Genomic DNA, 22,646 nt, shown 5'->3' with positions numbered 1-22,646 from the left:
CGTTTAAATTAAATAGCCAAATGTATGATATGCATATTTATTTAAAATCAAGTAAATAATAACTACATATTGTTCTATTTAACAAATAAAATTGTATTTCAAAACCACAAACAAGTTCTACAAAAGTTACCAATATACACTGTTTATCCCAAAGCTCACTTTTGCTGAGTTTCTGGTGCCGTTTGCTTTCTACATACTGCTTTATTCTGTCAGCGCCAGCTCTGTCCTCAATGCCACAATGCTGACCAACCTCTGTGTGTGAGCCAATCATATAGAGCTGTACACTGCAGAACAACTTAGATGTGAGTGTTGGCAAGATAATGTCGTATTATCAAACAAGCTTGTGAAGTAGTATTTCATAAAAAAGAATTACCATTAAGAAACTGAAAATAATATCGAGTGTTTTAAAAAATGGGTATAAATCAGTAAAATCCAAACTCCTCAAACACACAAACCTGGTAACTTATTGGTGAAAATCATTATTATTATTATTATTATTATTATTATTATTATTATTTAGAAAGATAGATTAAATAATAATCAAAAACTTTCAAGTTTAAAACAAACTGTAGGATTACTGTAGGCCCCTACTGAACTGACTGTTTGTATATCGTAATGTTTGAATGTATGTTTTTATTAATTAATTTAATAGTATATATAGTTTATATTCAAGGTGATTCAGAATTACTGCTAAAATCATTCAAATACAGATTGTTAATGTGGTTTTGTATAGTTTCTTCTGTAATTAACATTTATACTACATATACATTGATCAAATATTACTAGGTTTAATTTTGCATTTAGATCTCTGTGTACTCTTTATTAGTTGAATAAATAATTTACTCATGGAAAATCAGAAAATGATCATGGAAAAGTCATGGAAAATAAAAATCTGATCGCCGTGGGAACCCTGCCGACTGTTGTGAAGGGGTTGTTCTTCACGAGGGCAATAATTCTTCTGTCATCCACCGCAGTTGTTGTCTGTGGTCTTCTGGGCCTTTTGGTGTTCCTGAGATCACCAGCGCGTTCTTTCTTTTTAAGAATGTACAAAATAACAAAACTATGCTTCCCACTTGACTCATCAGATGGTAGTGTCCATAATATTACTATATTTATATTTCTGTAAAGCTGTATGAAGCCCCAGGAGCGCGTCTCAGTATCCGCTGGAGGAAGGACAAGAAGGGCGATAGAGAGAGAAACTAACCAAAGTAGACAAATCCACCGCTTCAGCAACGACCCCTGACCGAATTACACCCTGATTGTATGAGAACCTGACTCGATAAAATGAACTTCTGACTTCTGGACTGTGGCTGTTATTTTGGATTTGTGATCTGGACCTCTTTCTGTTATGATTAGCAGTAGATGTGTAGAGAGGAATCTGTTCACACTGTGTAGGTAGCCTGAACAAGGAGGTACGGTTTTGTTGTAGGTTATCTTTCGTTTAAGTAACATGACTCTTGTTGGACAGCAGCCGAGTTACAGTCAACAATGACCAGACAAGAAGTGCCATTGAGCGCCGTAATGTCACTGCAGCAGAGTCCATTTGAAGGGAAACTCTCCCTGAAAAATGTAAGGTCAAGGAGTTGGAACTCCAGATCAGCCAGATATGTCCATACGTCCACACAGCAGCGACAGGTGAAATAGTACAAGCGGGCATTGTGTAGGACATGGCATGAGTAAAGCCCTGGCTTTGTGGGCACTGTTTTGCCCTCCATGTCTTGTCTGCTGTTTCAGGGGATTTGGCCTGGACAGACCGAGGGGTGAGCGACATAAACACATTAAACCCCTGGGCACAATGTGGTAAAGCTAGCAATGATGGGCGAAGTTTACACAGCTGCCCACTGGATGAGGGCTATGGAAACGAAACTCAAAAGCACAATGAAGAAGAAAGCAGGAACAAACATCTTGTCACAAATCATTGAGGAAACGTTTATGTTGTAATGTATTAAGTTTTTGTTGTGTTATGGTGTAAAAGTTTTTATGTTGTGGTGGAAATGTTTTTTGTTGCATTTTGCCACCGTAGTAAATAGTAATATTAATACTATAGATAATAATCTTCCAATAGAACAATAGACTACTACTACTACTACTACTACTACTACTACTACTACTACTAATACTACTACTACTAATAATAATAATAATAATAATAATAATAATAATAATAATAATAATACAGATCTTGCAAGAGAGCAACACTCTAATTACATCATTACTTATAGATTATAGTTTATTGTGCTTGGAATTCAGGTTATAATTGAATTGTGGGACCATTTGTCATTGGGAAGGAAATTTGCCTGATCTAACAGTTTCAGTCCAGGGCAGGGAAGTCAAACATTTAAATTCCTAAAACACATCATCTCTGAAACTACAGTAATGAAGACGTGTAGTTCCCATTGTGTCCACTAGGCGCTGGGCTGATCACAAGAAATGACCCGCCAGGCCGAGAGATGCTGCTTTGATTGCATCGCCGACGTGGACTTGAACATGTTGTCCTCAGAGATGCTGTGCTGTGAGCCGCCGTCCCCCATAATGGACCTGAGCAAGAGCGACCTGCGCCCTCGGCTCACACGGGCATCTGAACCACATCATGAAAATCCCCAACTACTCAGAAACTGGTCCCTGATGTGGACGCTTTGTCAGTGTCAGAGATGTCACGTTGTTAGCAAGTGACAACAAGTGTGAGTAGCTACATTTCTCCTAATTTTTCTGTGCACAAACACCCGCATTTGAGTCTGATTGCAGGGCGAGTAGCTGCTACACAGCTGTAGAGGCTACAATGCATATGCATAGGCTACTGTACTGTGAATAATGTGAGTAAAAAGACATTTATTGTTGAGTTTCATACGGAAGCTAATATGGAGGGATATCATATGGAATAATGATCTGAGTCTGATGTGAGAGGTTGTTGAGTTTTTACAACGTCATCAGGACAAGATAAAGGGGTGCCATACAATATAAAGATTGTGTCCCAAGTGCACGATGTTATAGATGTGTTATGCATTTATTTAACGACACGTATTGTAATTGGTTAAGCTTGTTCTGGGCCGGTATGAAGTGCTGTTTGGGCGTACTGTCCAGCGTTCTATAATGTATGACGTCACAAACAGCAATATACACGTCACCAATGGGGAGGTCTCTAGGCACGTACGTCAAGGTCATTGTACACAGTTGGTGACTCTGTGCCTGGCTATAACACGTGCGATTTTAATCTCGGCGATTTCTCCGACTCACTCTTGTGTTTCATTGAGCAAAAACGAATCGACCTCAGTGAACACAGATACAAAGACAGAGGAAGGAATTAAGGACATAGTTGTTACAGCTACTACTGGTACTCGCATGACAGCAAAAGTGTTCTACTCCTTAGACGTGGAGGAGGTGAAGCACGTAAGTGAACATCCTGCATAATTATTGCATTGATTGATATGTATGTATGTATGTTTTTTTAATTATCTATATAAAAAGCTTCAGTTTTTGTTCTTGATTTATTTGTTGTCTTCAAAACGATCTGGTAGCCAGTGCAAGAAAATGGTACCTGTATAGCTATTTCTAGTGATGTCTGTGACTGTGGCTATTTTGAACATTTGAACTTGGTACATTATCTGTATTTTTGTGATCATAGAGATACTCAAGGTGCCATGACTGACACATTTCTTCTTTTACAAGTCGTTATTTTACCATAACAGTTCTTCATTAAAAAGCTTCAAGTGGTGAAGTGAGTGATCTGGGTCAAAGCCAGACTCTTGTCATCCATATTTTGCCCTGTTTGGCGTTACATGAAGTTGACTTAAGAAACAACTAGTTGTGGTTTTTGTGCATCTGCTGTGCCGTTGGTCAATAATAGGACTCATCTGATAGACAATTTGCTATCAAATGATCTCACACATGCTCTGAATGCAGTCTACTGTCCAAATGATAGTTAATTGAAACAATATTTATATAAGTTAGCTTGTAATACAACAATATATATAATAAAGTGACACTTGCCATGCAATGTGAGATCATGGTGCTGTCCGAAGGGAAAAGATAATCCTCATTTCCTTGGTCAGAATAATGGCTGTGTGAACGCAATAATGTTGCATTGATGAGTGTTAAAATGGCAGGGTTGTGAAATAAGGCAAATCCCAGTGTAATGAGGGATAAAGCAGGATTTTAACACCAATACTGGTGCAGCTCTCCTGGCTCAGACTCTCCCGCAGTCTGCTTGACTAACGATGGTGACCTGAACCATGTTTCACATGTCAAGAAGCCTTATTTGTGTGCTGATTGTTTAAAAGATTAGATCATGAATAGGTGTACAATGTTTATCTCTTAACATGCAGGCTGTACACTCATTGTGTGTCTGTTGTGTAACACATACTTTCTCTTCAGGCTGTCTCATTTGTGCCAGGGAGTAAGATGCCTAGACCACACTTTTCTGGGCTGCCCTGGGAAGTGGTCCCCCTAATGGCATTTTTGGGAGGAATATTCATATTGATGTTCCTCTGCAGAGCCTTTCGTTCAGTAAGTGTATTTGAGTTTCTATATAATTTGTTACTTTATTAGGAGAAAAAGGAGGATTCATTTCACAATCTGGAACAAGAGGGTTTGCATAGGCTGATGTTATTGTGCCGACTCTTAACATAACATTACTGTCTGGTAGAAATGGTGTCTTTGTGTTTACTTGTTCTCAGTCATGGACTGTCTGTATATATGAGCCCCAAGAAAAGTAAAAAGCGATGTGATTGTCACGTGACCAACCTTCGGACGTTTGGTAAAACCTCAGAAATGCCAGAGATTGAACGAACCTGCTACGACAGCCCTCTGAATAATACCAATATAATCAATATAATTATTTAATAGTAGTTGAATTATTATTATTATTATTATTATTAATTGCTGGTCCTTGCCCTTAAATTGTGAAGCAATACAATACACACATGGGCGGTGTACGCTTGGCAGACATGATGCTAGCTCTGTTTCACACACCTCTAAAATTGCATCGGCAGATTTTTTGGCAGCTTCTTGATATTGCCGTCAATAATAGCTGGTTGCTTTAGCGCCGTGATGTCGAAGCATTTGGGAGAGGGAGGTTTGACACTCTGAAAGTGTTCCTGGTGGACATTGTCCAGGCACTGATCCATTCTCAGGGGCTGAAAAGGGGGACGGTCGTCCCATGAGACTGAGCCCCCAGTAAAGGTGATCAAGATGCCTGTAGTTCCAAGGCCAGTTAAGGGCTGTGTGCTGATGGGCAAGCCTTGGCCATGTGTTATGTATGTAATGTATTGTGACACGTACAATAAAATACACTTGTTTCAAGAATTATAATGCAAATGTACTATCTGACACAAAGTCAGTTTAGCTACTCAAAGCTAAAGTAAAGAAGTAAAGAACTCAGTCTGTGCATGCAGTGCAGGGCAGGTTAATTCAATTATTGCAAGAATATCAACCTCCACAGTCTACACTGCTAAAGGCATACCTTATTAATCGTGTTAAATGTATAGAAAATAGTATGTAATGGAAGATTATAATTATTGTTACATATTTTTGTAAAGAACATTCCAGTTTCTAGGTTGTTACTAACAGTTTTAACCTGATTAATGCTAACTTCTAATACATTTTTCTCTCATATTTTCCCCTTTCAGATAAAAAGCAGATTGTATGCTGGTGAGTAGACTGAGATTTTATCACTGAAATTCATATAGTTTGAACAAATCGCAATATTCGGGAGTCAAGTCTGTAGACCTACAGACTATAAACGTAGAGTCAATTACTGACAGAATCTTGTTTTGTTTTCCAGGAAAGGAGAAGAAACTGGGGCAGAGAGTGACCGACGCATTTGAGGAGAAATGCAAAGTCCTGGATGTCCTCAGCGAACGCAAACAGAAAGTAAGATGGTCTTACACACTTCCTCTCCTTTCATCTGAGTGTAAATCCACCTGTATAGTGAATTTTGTGCTGCCTGGAGATATTGATGGATTTATCTTTATTTTACAGTTAGAACAACTGGAAGCTGATTTGAGAAATGGCGAACTTGCAGAACAAGCCGAGAGGGCAAACCTGCTGGTAATGAAATATATAACAGAACACCTTCAGTCAATCACTTGACTAAGAGAGAATCTCCTTTCTGAAATAGTCAGACACAGAAATATTCTCCCTTTCCTGGTGTGATTAAACTTTTATTAATGAAGACTTTGTCCTGCCTGTTGCAGAAATCCTACACTGTGACTATAAAAATCATATTGGCACCGTCATTCTCTACAGCTGAAAATGAGCAGGTTTTGAATTGAGACACTTTCTTCTCGTTCTTGCTACTGAAGGAAATGTCTAAGGATCTGGTGCAGTCCAATCGAGAAATACTGGACGAACTGGATCGCATAGAGAAGGACTTGGACTCTGAGAAGGCCTCACGATCAGAGCAAGATGACCTGGTAAGAATGAACTGTTTTCTGAAGAAAGGTCTATAGAGCTGATCATACCTCTTTGGTCTTCGTTATTACAGAGAATGGTGTGATGGATATGGGCCAGTAACTGAAGCCTGGAATTGTGTTGTGTTTATTGAGGTGAGATGGAAATCATTGCCATGTAATGAAAATAAGTGAATGTGTGTTTTGTGGACAGCTGGCAGGAATGCAGTTATCGCTGAAGAACATGGAGGAAGAAGCCAGAGAGCAGAAATCGCAGATGGAGCAGGTAAGCTGATGTGCTGCTTACTTTGATTTACTTTGGTTTATTTGTGTTGTTTCCTTTGTAAATTAAATGATTAAATTAAATTAAATGAATTGATCATAAGGAGATTAATTAAAAAAACTAACAAACATACATGTTTACACCTTTTTGTCTAGGCACAGACCATCTTTAAAATACACGAAATGAACAGAGAACGGCTGAAGAAAAATCTTCAAGCAGCAATAGAGGAGAATTGTCAACTTCGAGAGAGTGAAGGCCAGGTATGGGTCACTGCATGTTTCTGTTCCTCAGTGGTGAAGATTATAAAATAGAAAAGCTTCATGTGATGCATGTTGCTGTGGGGCAGGTGATCCTCACATCTCACATCACACAACGCTGTTAATACATATTTTTGAAGCACTTGTCCTGTTGTTCCAGGATAAAGGGGGGTGTATTCCTCTGCCTGTAGATAATTTGTACACAGTTACTTTGGAGATAATGAAAAATAAATTATTCTTCACATCAGGGGCAAGTTAAACTCATATCTGGACATTATCTGATGCATTTATCTCAGCAGTATTTAACGTGGTGATCTGCCCTTGAAAGCAGTGTTTATCGAGTGTATTCTGCACTGTTATTTGGGAGAGTTCAGCCTGTCTACAGGGAGGGTGACGCTAAGCTTCAGGTGCCTGTGTCAGGTGACCAAACCACGGCTCGCTGTTACAAGTCAGCGCCCAGCTGCTGCGAGATCGAAATATCTGATCATGATTTTTCTTTGCTTGGTTATTTCCCCAGCTTCTACGAGAAGCAGAAGGGTGGGATGAGCGGCTGAATGACCTCGCTGAGCAGATCAGGATGTGTGAGAGCTCCCAGAGCAGCATGCAGGAGGACTGCTCCAATAAGGACGAGCACATTCAGGTTAACGACTGTTTTTTCATGTAGTGAGTGAGAAACTGAGAGGCCTGTTCTGTCACAGAGACGCCTCTCTATGTTCAGCTGCAGGTGTTCTGAGGGAGCTTTGGTGATACAGACGGGAATGCTATCAAACCTCAAGTTGTGTGTGGGGCATTGTAAAGCATGGGCAGCAACTCTGGGTTAATCTCCATCGTTATGAGTTTCATCAGCCGGTGACACGGATAGATTTTGCTGCTGGGGCTGCTGGAGTGAGTGTGTGTTCGTACATGGTCCCTGACCTCTCTGTGTGCCGTCAGACTCTCACACAGCGCCTGCTGAAGTTGACGGACTGGGACTCCGAGCTGCAAGAGGAAGCTGACGGGAAGGACAATAACGGGAAAGGCGCCCCAGGGAACGGAGATGGTCTAGGTACAGATCAGCTTGTGTTTGTGTTTTGCTGTTTTGCAATAGAAACCTAAAATCATGTGGCCTGAATCGACCCACTGAAACAGTTCAGCTTCAGTCTCTTTAAAGCAAGTGAGGACTGGGATGCAATAAAAGCATTTGTGTGTTTATCAATAAAGCTGACAAAGATCAGTGTGATTTTAGTCAAAACCTCTTCTGAAGACATAACTGTTTATGTGGGGCATCCAGACCTTTTTAAATAGGGTGGAAATCTCCAGACTGCAGGATAGATCATTCCCATTGCTCATCACACGATATAGATCAGGGTGTTTTGGAGAAAGATAGGATAATGCTGTCACCAAGAATGTCTCTTCTTATTTGATATTAAAATATGTACGTTTTCTCCCTGTATTAAACAGATACACATCAGAAGCAAAAAGTACAGCAGCTTCTTGATGCAGCAAAGGTATGTTTCATTCAAAAACCCAATACAGTACAATACAAAGTGTCAGCTGGTCTTTACATTTCTTTGTATTTGTGTTTCATGTGATTCTGTATCACAGAGACGTTTTGTAATCGATAGCTGAGGACAATAATCAAACTGTCCCACCATTATGTCATCAGGATCTTAATTGTACTGACAGGACGTTGAAGGGAAGCTTCAGTATTGAGCTGATTTCTGTTTTTTCCCGTTCAGATGAATGCAGACTTAAGATCGGTGGTGGAAGAGAGAAACGGGGTCTTTGCCAGACTGGCTGATGAAGGGAAAGCCAGGAAAGATCTCCAAGGTAGTTAATAAACACACAATAGTCACACCTTCACAGACAGAACGCATCTCTTCATACACAAGTCTCGCTGACGGATTGTGTTGTGTTTTAAGAGAGAGGTCATCACCGGGATCTCCTAGAGTTCAATCCGAAAGCCATCGTTCATATTAGCAGTTTTCCACAAGATCACAGCCCTGCAGTCCCATGAAGATAAAATAATCCATCTCTCCTTTTTTACTAATACATTTCTTAGCAGACGCCACTATCCAGTTTATATCACATTGTTATTTTAAGTACAGTGACCCATCGATACAGCTGGGTTTTGACTGGAGCAATGTAGGTACAGTGTCTCTCTCAAGGGTACAGCAGCAGTGTCCCCCGCCTGGGACTGAACCCACGACCCCCAGCTCGGAGTCCAGAGCCCAGACCATGACTCCACTTTTTGAAAGGGGGGCATATTTATAGTGATACTGCTTTCCCACACATGCCTCAATATCTCTTCCCTACACTGTGCCATCTGTGGCCCAGATATCAGTGAATGTGTCTGTGCTTCATGGGGGGGAGAGCTCGACTGAAGGGCTGAAACGTTTGCAGGCGTCTCACGGCTTCAGTCAGAGTGTAATTTGTTCCCGTTCCCGTTGGCAGAGCGCTTCGAAAAGCTTCAGGCCGATAAGGCTCTGCTGGAGTGTGAGAATGCCCGGTCCCGCAGCGCTACTCAGAAACTCCAGGAGAAGGTGCAGATCGTGGCTGAGATACACCAGGAGAACGAGCTGAGGTTACACAGGTAGGTCATCGTGTCTGATCAAACGAGAAACACAAGGTTACTTTCACTAGTTCACAACCCCGATCTAGCATTTATTGTCAGTGAGTGGTTATGTGAAGCTTTTGGCTTTACCCGCCTGACTGAGGGGAACGACAGCCTGGCAGAATGGGTTAGGGTGAAGTTGGGGTTGTTTACAGAATTGAAGTATAAATCCCCCTCAGTACCAGCTGACACTGACCAGGTGAAGTCCTTTGTGAGAAGAGTTTTTACTGTGAGAGACTTCATGTGTAGGTCAACTTTAGTCACTGAGTTTCTGTGTGGATTTGAGATTTTTCTGCACTAACTGCAGATTCTCTGGTTTTGTTGTCTTTGATGAGCAGGAAGCTGGATGTGGAGGTGAGGGGGCGTCTGCAGGCGGACGAGGCCGCGGAGGAGCTCAGCAGCTACAGGTAGAGATCACACGGCGATCCCACAAGTTATTTATTCGGCAGACGTGATCTGCGCAGCTACAGTGATCTAGACTCTGGAAAAGTTGCACAGCGTGACAGTTAAAACACTCAACGCTCATTGTAGGATTAAAAAATACATATCTCATTGCAGGCAGAGATCTAAGGCACTGGAAGAAGAGCTGGAGAGAACTGAACAGGCCTATAAGAGTCAGGTTTGTTATCTGTGTGTAAAAACGACAGAACATGGAGGTCAAAGGAGAGAACAATCTATGGGGCAGACATATCGCAAGTTTGGTGACAAGAAACCCAATGGAGAAGGCCAGACTCTCAGCTCAGCTTTAGTGTGACTGACACTTTCAGCGGAACCTGATTTGTCTGTGTGAGAAAACAGGGATGATATTAAGATGTTTTCCTGAATTGGGTGTCTTTATCGTGCTGTATGGGGCCACCTTTTAACAGTGTCAAATAGAGAGTCAGTGATTCACTCACGCGGTTTTGTGATATAGATTCCTTTATACAGCCGGGCAGTCCCTCTCAGTCACTTACAATCTGCTTTCTCTGTGTTCATCAGATCGCTGCCCATGAAAAGACGGCTCACTATAACTGGGTATGTATGATCGAGTTACTGAAGTTGTCAGTTATCACTGGTTTGCGTGCATAAGACAGTAGCCTCTTCACATTAGATCATCAGTGGAGGCCCGTAAGTGTAGCAGAGCTAAAAACAATATCTAAAATAAGCATGTCATTATTCTTTCATTGTATTATTATTATTCTTTTATAGCAGATAAATAACACTTGTTAAAGAGATCTACCTTAGTAAATTGTTTACATTTTGTTGAGGTTTTGTTGTCTGTGTTGTTTATTTGTGTGTGTGTGTAGCTGGCAGCAAGGGCAGGAGATCGAGACCTGGCTGACTTCAGGATAGAGAACTGCCACCTCAGACAGAAGTAAGAGCCACGGCAAAGCATCCTGGCACTCAGGAGTCTGAACACATTTCATACATCCATACAAGCCACCGCACGGGCAACACCAGATCATGGAATTGACCACAACTGATTCTAAAAACAAAGAGAGGAAACACAGGTGACGGATTTAGAGATGAAGTCACAGTACTGATAAAGTGCCGCTTCTTACAGACGATTTGAACAGAACGACTCTGTTGTAATAGACTGTTTTGTAAACACAGTTTTTCACCGAGTGTTGTTCTCATGCAGGATCACAGAGGCTCAGATTAGACTCGAGCTGGTGGAGAGAGAGCCGTCTGCTCTGGGCGTTCCTGGAAGCTCCCTGTTGAGAGGTGACGTATACTCCTACCTCCTGGAGCATGATTGATTGAGGGGGGGACAGGAAAGAAAGGCTCCACTGAGGCCAGGTGTGAGTAAATCTGACTGGAGTGGCTGAAACGCAGTATTTTATTGGGAGGCCTTAGTGTGTCGACTCACTCAGTCAGCCTGCGAACGGAGCCGAGTCAGTGGAGGGGCGTCTACAGCACGTGTGCCTGGATCGGCCTCAAGCACAGAGACCTCATACAGTGGAAAGGCTGGATCTGGAAGATGTTTGAATCCTTCTGACCGCTCTGACTGCAGGCGAGCGCTGCCACGCGGACCCCCGACTTCTTTCCCCCTCGAGGGGCTCCGCCTGTGGGCTGGGAGTGTTTTTGTCGTCTCAATCGGTTTATTGTGCGCTGACAGAAATGTGTGTCCAGCCGTGTAATAGTGAGGAGTCACACATGGGAAGACAAGGGGATGTAAATACCTGTGTCTGTGTGTCAACTCGGCCTTTTTGTTTTCTCCTCTCCCATCAGTGCGAGACAGTGTCCAGGGACCCCCTCCCACGCCCTCAACCCCAGGCTGTGGAAAGTGTGGGGACCAGAACTGCCCCCTCCCCAGGAGGACATCTGAGGTCGGACGAGGCACACGCGTGTCGTTCACACGGCAGGAGTTGTGTGCACCATTTTTTTTGTTTGTTTGATTTTTTTAATTGGCTGTAATTGAATTGGTATTTTATGGAAGCTTTCTAGTGCCAAAATACAAACCAATACACATTGATATTATCTAGGTATTGCATTACAGGATGTTGCGAATCTGTCGTGCTATAATGAAATGCAATAAACACTTTGTTAATCAATACAAGCTTCTTTTAGTGTCTGATCCCTGCTTTCCCATTCAGCATCATAGTATTTTAATGCCACGATTAAATGCAATACTAATGCTTTACATTAAAGCAGTGATGGCAGGGACTGAATTAAATGTAATGCAATCGTGCGCTTTGCATTTAATTCAGTCCCTGCCATCGCTGCTTTAATGTGAAGCATTAGTAATGCATTTAATCATGACATGAAAATAATATGATGCAGAAAAGCAATTCAGCAGCGATCAGACACTAAAATAAGCTTGTATTGATTAACAACGTGTTTATTGCATTTCATTATAGCACGACAGATTCGCAAAATCCTGTAAAGCAATACCTCGATAACTTCAACATATGTATTGGTTTGTATTTTGGCACTAGAAAGCTTCAATAATATTTTAGGTACAAATCTGCAATTCGGAAATGTCTATTTGCAATAAATCTGGAATAAAATGAGAAACCGTTTTTAATGTCTGGTTTTCGATTTGTTACTTCAGTTTCCTGTGTCAAATAAAATAAATGATCATCCTAAAAGCTGGCTTTGACGTCCCCAACTTTCTGTTGTGTGACTTGTTCGTGGTCGGGGTTTATGGCAGACAATACATATATAGATATTATTCCCCAGAAAGTGTAGTTCTTTAAAAAAAAAAAAGAGAAGCAAACAGCAAGTCACTCGCAGAAAGGTTTAAGTCCTGCAGCCTGTAAATGTGCCGATTCCATATCTAAACCTTTCTACACAAACCTGTGACAGAAGTGAAATGAAGTCAATTTTTCACTTTTATTACAACAAAGTGAGAATGTTTTTCAAAAGTGTTTCAGCTGAAAACAGTTGAGATTCTGAGAATCGTATCGGTCCTTCTGTAATAAACCAGTGAATGACTTTGCAGGCCTTTGTGGATGGACTTCTTTGCGGCAATTTTTTTTTTAACACACAGAAGCATTGAGGTTTTATTCAGGAAACGCTTTAGTTTGTTGAAGTTTTCACTCTGCAGCTTTTGAATATTATAATGACAGATACTGTAATGTATCGGATTATTACATCATAAACAAAGGATATGAACAGCAGACCTCAGTTTCCCAATCGTCCCCCTCCATCGATGCAGAGCCCTTAATGTAGAAATTCAGATTCAAACCTCAACACGAGTTTTGATTCTACAAATGTTCTCTAAAACTGAGGGTTTTTAAATGTATATACATTGTTTAACATTGTGAAGAGCGGCTACGGTGGGGCGGCCAGGAATGGAGGCTCAGAGAGACCTCAGGTACCAAAAGAACAGGACTTTTATTACATAAATGCACAACTCAAACGGGCACGAGGGCCAACCAAAAAGATACACAAAGCGAAAGACACAGGATGGTTGAAGACTTCACTGTGTCAATACCAAAAACAAACAAAACAGCAAAGCATACAAAAACCCACTTGCTTGTTCCCACACACACAACACACCACACACCCCACACCCCCACACACCCCACACACCACACACACCCCACACACCACACACACCCCACACACCCCACACACCACACACACCACACACACCACACACACCACACACACCACACACACCACACACACCACACACCCTAACTCTCCCAAACCAACTCAACTCTCCAACCCCCTCATGGGCGGCTGAGGCCTCCTTATATAGCAGGAGGCTGGGGTTGATTGACCTTAATTGATCAATCACCCCAACCACCTGCAGTCCCTGAGCAGACAGGGAGGGACAATTAACCCCCTCCCTGCCACAGCGGCATTGCGATCACTGCAAATACGAGCCAGATCCGTGCATCTCATGGGTGAAACCTAACGGCCTGAAGGTCATTACTCTCTCCATGCTGAAATTGTGCCAGTGCTCACTTTCATTACCACACTTTAAGAAAGAAATCGCTGCTCTAGAGGCAGTTCAGAGGAGAGCAGCCAGACTTATTCCAGGTCTGAAGGGAATGTCCTACTGAGAGACTGAGGAACTGAACCTTTTCACCCTGGAACAGAGGAGACTACGTGGGGACTTGATCCAAGTCTTCAAGATCATGAAAGGCATCGCCCGCATCAAACCAGAGGAGCTTTTCCAGATCAGCAGGGACACATGGACCCGGGACACAAATGGAAATTGGGCTTCAAGGCATTCAAGACAGAAAACAGGAGACACTTCTTCACACAGAGAGGCGTCACAATCTGAACAAACTCCCCAGCGATGTGGCTGAAGAGACAATGTGGGAACATTCAAAAACAGACTGGATAGGATCCTCGATCACTTAGTTATTAATGGACACCAAACGAGCACGATGGGGCAAATGGCCTCCTCTCGACTGGACACTTTCTTATGTTCTCATATACATTGTTTAATATTGTGAATAGAGCGGCATTGTACAGAAGAGTCCTTGCCATAGGGGATTTCATTATTTCTACTTACATATACAGGAGAACAATGTTAAAACATCTGCATGTTTTAAGTTTAACACACAATTATTAGTCTTAAAACCATCCAGACTGGTCCCTGATGGTTGTGGAGAACAGGCACTAATATTACATTGATAATGTGTACAGTGTAAAAAATAAAGTTTTCCTTTCTAAGTTTGTCTGCTCTTACAGATTCCTAGATTCCCACCTGTGAGGGCCGTTATAAGGAGCCCAGAAACATGAGTGAAAATGCTGAGACCAGTATGAACCAGTCCAGCACTGGGGAATGAAGTGGCTTCTTACATCATGCATTTTAAATACTCGATTGCCACAACTAAATAAAGTATAATGTGCTGGCTTTTCTCTTTTTTAACTCTATAGTTATTTGGTTTCAGCCACATAGTGGTTTCCTTAATGATGCACTCGACCACACACACACACACACACACACACACACACACACACACACACACACACACACACACACACAAACTGTCTGAAGGCTCCTGACAGGAGTTGCGTGTCTTTAAAAGAACACTTCTTTTGTGTAGAAAGAAATCAACAGGAAAATAACATATTCATGATTTTTTACTTCACTGTAGTACAGGACATTTATTTTAACCCATCCTGGGTATATCCCATCCTTCATTTTTCCTTCCTTTTTTAATCCTCAAGTGAAAATATGTTTACCATCTCTTTTAACACATTGTCATTGTTATTTTGATCCTTGAGGCAACATGCTAATCAGGAACCTTGTCACCTGCAAAACAGCACAAGCATTTGCGATGATAAATCATTTAGGAAACACGTGTCTGAAGAGCGCTGTGGAGCTTCTCTCGTGCTCCTCGGGCCTGTCTGAACACACTAGAATGTCGCCCTGTCGCTGTTTCAGGTGCTCAGACATCCCACATTGGAAGATTTCCCCCTGTTGGCGCTCGTTATCCCAAGAGGAAGCATATGAAAGAAATACCTTCCAAAGGGGGTTATGGGCCTAAATGTTGTTAACTTAGCACACTCTCTGTCCAATGGTATCTGCCAAAAGCCACTGCTAGCAGTGAGAATACCCTTGCATTGGCCAGCTTTGATATCTTCAATGCTGGGTTAAACATACGTCTCCCTCTTTACTGTGTTATTTAGTGGGTTCAGGTCTACGCATATCCTCACCGGCCCGTTCTTGTCGGGGACAGGAACCTTGGATGCACACCACTGTAGGTTCTTTGATCTCCTCAATCTCTCCACACTTCTCACCTTGGGACAGAAACACGTCTGGCTGTATGAACACTGTAGGGTACAGGATCATCATTAAGGGTTATTTTGATTGCCTAGCTCTGTTAGGTAAGCACATTTGAGTTCCTCTATTCTCTTTACTTATCCCATTGCTACCGCAACATGACAGCCTAGGAGATTACTCACAGCTAACCCCTTCTTCACAAAGACCTTGAAACTCAACTGTTGCCCCATTTGTCTAGTAGTGGCTGTGAATTGACCCACACAGCTCAGTTCACCCCCTGGGGTCTCAGTTTGCTGCTGTGCTTTTAAGCTGTGGAGGATAATTTTTATTTGAGAAAGTATTTTCCAAAATGACACTTATCTGCCCCCATGTCAATCTTGAACTCTATTTTACTCTTGTATTAGTAGTCTCACTTTCCACGCATTGTTTGCGTCAGCAACGTCTGTGACCTCTCCCAGAAAATGTCCCTCATCTTCTTCCTCACTGAGTGTAGATACTTCATTTAGCACATCTGAAACACTTGCGTCCGGCTTTGTTGCTTTACTGTACTTGTCTTGCACTTGCTCCTTGCATGCTTGAACTGTGTGCACATCTGTGTCTCACTCTCTCATTATGTGGTTTGCGCTGGTATGCTACCTCACTTAGCTGCGCCACCCCTTGCTCACTAATATAGGATACTTAACTTATTGTAAATGTTAATCGAAATGATACAGAGAGAAATACATATTTGTTAATTTTGTAAATGCGATTCTCTGACCTGTGTCAGAGCAAATCAAAGCAGATTGCAGAAGAGACAGCAAGGGACACAAATCTGCATCAAGGCTGGTCCAAGGGCTCATGTGTACAGTACTACCAGATCAGACCACAGCGACTGCTCCGCAGAGACAGAATAGTTGTATCACAGAATACGAGTCAAGACATGCTCATGACAAGTGAAAAAGCCAAGAGAAGAGCTAGAGAGGCAATATATACTGGACGAGATTGAATCTGGATATCGAAAGGATGATAGGTAATTGTGAAACTTGTCTAAAATATCACAACATGCAAGCAAGGGAGTCCATGACAGTTGCTGACCTTCCAACAGCACCAAGGCAAAAAGTTAATATTTCACCTCAATGGCAAAGACTATCTGCTAGTGATAGATTACTTTTCCAACTATCCTGAGATCCTGCTGTTCAGAGGAGCAGCAGAAGAGCTGAAGCAGTAGCAAGAGTTGTTGAAGAGGAAACTGAAACAAAATTAGGACAAAGCAACAAAAAGCCTGAAACCACTGTCAAGATACGATGTGGTGCGAATCGAAGATCCAAATGCATAGAACAGAAAGCAACCGTCCTGCAGGAAGTAGCCCTAGGTCATACTCTCTAAACACTGAAGATTTTCTGTTCTGTTTTCCTGTATTGAGAAGATCCTCAGGTACATCTTGAAGATTGTTAAAAGTCATGCAGGTAAAATGTTTATTTTAAAGTGAATGATTTAAGATTCATCACTAACATGAATATTTGAGACTGTACATATGCACATGTTTTGCATTGGGTTGTGTTACTGTTGTTCTCATTGTATCACAGGGGTGTAAAGATATTTTAAAGCATAGTTTGACCTACGGAGGCTTCCCTAGATTAGAATGTATAATTAGGAGAGTTGCAATAAATAATCACTTTGGAGTTCACTACAGCTCTGGTGTACGTGTTGCTCATTACTAGGGGGTTACAATCTCAAGATATGGGATATAAAGATGTGGAACAGAAGGTTTAAGAAGGATGCTAATAAAAACTCACACAAGCTAGCTGTTCACAAATATTGGTCTCCTTGTTATTAATTGTTAATTGAACACCTGTTTGGTTACTGTCACTGTAAAAACTAATTCCACCGTCGTCAGTGTCGAGTTCTACAATTTGTGATCTCACAAACCACAATAAAGGCGCGCCTCATCAATGGGGGCAGGTCTCACGCAACGTACATGAGGGATACCCATCACAGTAGGTCAACTTTGCATGGCTATAACACGTGTGATTTAAACTCAGCAATATCTCCGACTCTCTCTATGTTCTATTGACAAAAACATCATCAAAGTGAAAACAGCTACAAGGTCAGAGGAAGGAATCAATGACTTAGTTGGTACATCTACTGATGGCAGCCAGAATTTACTACACGAAGAAGGTGAAGGTGAAGCATGTAAGTGAACATCCTGCAAAATTATTGCATTGATTATATATGTATGTGTGTTTGTTTCTTCAAATATCTATATATAAAGCTTCAGTTTTTGTTTGTGATTTGTCTGGTGTCTTCAAAACTAACTGGTAGCAAGTGCAGGAAAATGGCAACTGTACAGCTATTTCTAGTGGTGTGATCATATAGATAGACCTACACAAGGTCCCACTGCGCCTGACACTTGGGTCCACCCCTCCTGGCATTCCCAGATCTGACAGCAATAAAGATGGTGACCTGAACCATGTTTCAAATGTCAAGAAGCCTTATTTGTGTGTTGTTCCTTTATAAGATGAGATCATGAATAAGTGTACAATGTTTATATCTTAACATGCAGGCTATATACTCATTATGCGTCTATTGTGGTGTGACACATACTTTACCTTCAGGCTGACTCATCTCTGCCAGAGAATATGAGGCCTAGACCAGACTTTTCTGGGCTGCCCTGGGAAGTGGTCCTCCTCATGGCATTTTTGGGAGTAATTCTCATATTGATGTTCTACTGCAGGAGACGAAACTCGCACAAACTGAAGTATTTGAAGAAAAATGCAAAGTCCTGGAAACCCTTAGTGAATGCAAACAAAAAGTAAGATGGTCTTACACACTTACTTTCCTTGTGTTTCAGAGGGTGAGAATTGTGTACTGCCAGAAGATATGGATGGATTGATTTTTAACTGGAAGAAGATTTGAAAAATGGTGACCCCGCAGAGCACGCCTGAGAGAGAAACCCTGCAGGTGATTAAATACATATCCAAGAATGCCCTCGATCACTTGACTAAGGAAGAATGTCCTTTCTGACACACAAAAATTCTCCCTGTCCTGGTGTGATAAAACTTTTATTTCTGAAGATTTTGTCCTGCCTGTTGCAGAAATCCTACACTGTGACTATAAAAATCATAATAGCACCATCATTCTCTACAGCTGAAAATGAGCAGGTTTTGAATTGAGAATCTTTGAGACACTTTCTTCTTCTTCTTGCTACTGAAGGAAATGTCTAAGAAACTAGAACAGTCCAATACTGAGTTACTAGAGGAACTTGATCACTTAGAGAAGGATTTGGAGTCCCAGAAGGCATAATGATCAGAGCAAGATGAACGGGTAAGAATGAGCTGTTGAGGAATACCAAAAGAGACCCATGGTTCATCCAAGACCTGAACACTGTCTTCAGGCAGAGAGCGTAGGACCGACACGTGAGGTGACATACTCCTACCACCTGCAGCATTTCCATTTGTTAAAGTTTTGGACAGCATTTGCTTTAAAACAATACTTGCACAACTGCATGGCTTCTTTAACTGTATTCATATAAAGTGTTATTTTTATAAAGTATTCCAGTTTTAAGAAGACTTTGAATAGATTTTATTTTGACCAATACTGTAGAAGGAGCTGGCTGGTGTTTTGTTGACTACCAGCCCAGTGATTGTCGTGTGTGTGTGTGCGTGTGCATACGCGTGTGTGTGCGTGTGTGTGAGTGTGTGCGTGTGACCTCAGTTCTGTGAAGCTGCTGCAGAGGCTGCTACACCTGCACTCTGCTGCTGGCCGTCCTGACCGAGCACAACCTGCTGCTGCACTCGCTGCGCCTGGACATGCTCACCTCCGTCAGCGAGGCCCTGGTGTCAGTGAGTGTAGAATACCCCCACAACAACGTTTGTTTTGTGCCCTCTGACAGATCGCATTAAAAAGCTTCAAACTGATAAGGCTTTGCTGGAGTCTAAGAGTGTCAAGTCCATCAGCGACACATAGAAACTCCAGCAGAAGGTGAAGATCATGGCTGAGATACACCTGGAAAAGGAACTCGGGTTACACAGGTAGGTCACTAGCCCAAAATAGCGATAAGTGTGAGTGATTGGGTATATGAAGCTTTAGTTATAACCGCTTGACATCCTGGCAGAATGGTCTGGATTGTCGGACCCCCCCTGCTAAGAGGAATGAAGCAACGAGCAACTGGGGAGGAGGTGGGAATGGGGAGGGGTGTGCAGTAGAAGCAAATATTCATAGTAAAGCCCTGCACGGGCCTCAAATCTAGGCCCCAGCCCAGCCCTGGCCCGAGACGCTCAGGTCCCAGCCCGGCCCTTGTCCGACAGCTCAGCTTATCACAATTCTCGGCCCGAGTCCCACTGGAGCCCGTGTTTTCTTTTATGTTTTTTCAATTAAACAGTCTATACTACTGTTGCAGCCATTAAAATAGTTCAGGTTTGTTTTTTATTGCAAAGTAGTTATATTTCTTTTCGTTTCTTTATTAAGTTAATTTAGAAAAACATTTGGAGCATTTTTTGATTGTTAAATTAGTAAAAATTTAGTAAAAATTAGTAAAAAGTTTCTGTTTTTTAAAGTGACGATCAAGCATCCAGTGAGTTGATCAGGTTTGATCAATTTAGCCTCTCAAATCAACCCCTGACTTGCCTACAATAAAATCGATAGATATAAAACACTTCAAGCATATCACACAATGTTAGTTTAAATGTTCATTATCACCACCACAGTAAAAAGGCATTTTTGACAAGCTGAGGCAGGCTGCTCTGCTGCTCACAACGGCGTGCGGAAAAACGAACGAACGGGCTGTACGATCCAAACAAATAAAATAAAATAAAACACGCAGGTTATTTTACCTGACCTCAAAAATCAAGGCGCCACCACAGAACATGGCCATTCTTATGTCCAATAGTTTCCAACAGTTAGACTAATGAAAATAAAGTCCAATCAAACAAAAAACAAGACAGCCTCCTAGTCTTAACATGGCTACAGCCAGAAGAACAGTGTTTCACAGAGCATCGTGGAGAAAAAGCACTGCGTCCACAGTGGAAGGTTTCAGTCCAGTCCTGCTTTCTTCTGTCCTCTTCCAGCTGCGCTGAAGACACGCTGCTCTCGTGTTGTCCGTGGGAAACCTGTGTGTGTGAGCAGACTGTGTCATGCGTGTCAGTGTGATAGATTATATAACATCTTTCCATGTTTGTTTTACCATCATCAACTTCTCATAGTTTCTTTGAATTAATTCATGTCTGAAATATAAAAAGGGGGAGGAGTCTAAAACAGACCCAATGCCCGGCCAGTGTTTGAACTATGACGTGAAAATTGGCCCGGAGCCCGGCCCTAGGGGCGTAAATAAGTCGGGGCCCGTCGGGCTCGGGCTGAAATGCAGGGCTCTAATTCATAGATTTTCAAACGGAAGTGGGCAGGTGAATTTGGGGTTGTTTACTCCCAGTTTTAATAATAAATTCCCCCTTGTAACAGCAGACATTGACCAGGTGAAAATATTAAGTCTTTTGTGGGAAGAGTTAATGTACAGCGATAAATCCTAATCAAAAGGAGTTACTATGAAAGACTTCATGTACAGGTCAATGAGACTTCAGTCACCTTAGTTTGTTTTGACTTTTTCTCCACTAACTGCAGATTCTCTGGTTTTGTCGTCTTTGATGAGCAGGAAGCTGAATGTGAAGGTGACGGGGCATCTGCAGACGGACGAGAAGCTGACCAGAAGATCAGCATGGCTGTGGAGGAGCTTAGCAGCTACAGGCAGAGATCACACGGTGATCCCGTGGGTTGTTATATATTGGGCACAGGAGTTTTTCCAAGGTGACTTGCATTCAAGTGCTGCCGCAGCTCCGGCGATCTGGGCTGTGGAACAGAATTTGAACAGAATGCTCCAGTGGCCCTGTCTGCTGCGCGTCACGTTTGAAGCGACACGACACACTGGTGTGTGCCGGGTTTAAGGCTTTTCACTGTTTCTTGTGACTCATGACCGATACTCCCTGGGGAACTGTTTCTACATGTTTCTATATCTGCAACCCAATGCTGTCCTAAGTGGTGTGTCTGTAAGAAACTGGCTCTCACTTTCGTGCAGAGACACTATGGTGGTTTATTGCGAAGGGTGTGGACACGAGATCTTGACCTCGGCTCAAAACCAGACTCACGCCTCTTTAAGGGTCACTACATTACTTTTACAGTAGGCGTCCAATTCCTTTCTCAAATCGAAAACAACGCCATGAACCGCATCGTACCATTTGAAGAACTCTGCCCTCGTGGTCTATCATGGTATCAACACTGTAATAAGAGCGGTCCGGGTCGGACCCTCTTTAACTTTGAGTTCCTGCCGCGTTGACTAAATTGCAGAACCAGCCTTTCTTCTGAGCCTCAAAACCCAGAGGTTTAGGCAAAGCGCTCAATCTCACGGGGAGGAAGTTGGTGTTAGGCTGATTGAAAGCACTGTCAGTGAAACGCAAGGTCTTACTGTCCTGCGCTACAATGTGTGGCGTCACAACATTTCACACCAAATACTTCATTAAAACCCTCAGCGTTGTGCGCTATGAGAGTGCAGTGCTGTGTGTTGGGCATCGCTACTGTTTAAAGACCTCCCTGACGCAGCCCTCGCCGCTTGGTCGCTCGCCATCCTTCATTTCGATGCAGTGAATATAATTCGACACATGGACCCCATTTCCCTGCCGTCACTCCATATCATCAAAGAGTGGCGGTTCCTTTATAAATCGCAGGAACTAAGGTTTTTACCCCCAACCTCGCTACACCTTGGAGAAACAACATATAGGACTGGTTTCCCAGACCCAGATTACCACTAGTCTTGGACTATCCAATGTTATTTTAGGTAGAGTAGTTCAAGACTAGTGCTAATCAAGGTCTGTGAAACCAACTGATAGGGTCTTATATCTAATCAATGTTAATCATTTCAAATGAACACATCCATAAGGTTTAATAAATAAGCATAGGAATAATAAAGCATTATAATAAGCACATATATTAA

General features: G+C 42.2%; 1 protein-coding gene across 1 annotated transcript; it reads left to right on the top strand.

The window, feature by feature from the left end:
- Positions 1 to 2,331: 2,331 nt before the first annotated feature.
- LOC136716904 (melanoma inhibitory activity protein 2-like) lies at positions 2,332 to 11,963 on the top strand. Its single transcript, XM_066694321.1, has 19 exons — positions 2,332 to 3,387; positions 4,372 to 4,503; positions 5,625 to 5,646; positions 5,780 to 5,868; positions 5,977 to 6,045; positions 6,300 to 6,410; positions 6,601 to 6,672; positions 6,825 to 6,929; positions 7,444 to 7,566; positions 7,860 to 7,971; positions 8,367 to 8,413; positions 8,645 to 8,735; positions 9,360 to 9,498; positions 9,858 to 9,926; positions 10,078 to 10,138; positions 10,498 to 10,533; positions 10,806 to 10,873; positions 11,141 to 11,223; positions 11,731 to 11,963. Exons 1-19 carry the CDS (start codon positions 3,091 to 3,093, stop codon positions 11,895 to 11,897), a joined length of 1,893 nt encoding a protein of 630 aa, XP_066550418.1. The 5' UTR covers positions 2,332 to 3,090; the 3' UTR covers positions 11,898 to 11,963.
- The last annotated feature ends 10,683 nt before the right edge of the window (positions 11,964 to 22,646 follow it).

Source organism: Amia ocellicauda, chromosome 21 (genome assembly GCF_036373705.1).
Source record: "Amia ocellicauda isolate fAmiCal2 chromosome 21, fAmiCal2.hap1, whole genome shotgun sequence".
NCBI classification, from domain to species: Eukaryota; Metazoa; Chordata; class Actinopteri; order Amiiformes; family Amiidae; genus Amia; species Amia ocellicauda.
Note: the sequence above shows the minus strand (reverse complement) of the source record. Positions and strands in the feature narration are given on the sequence as shown.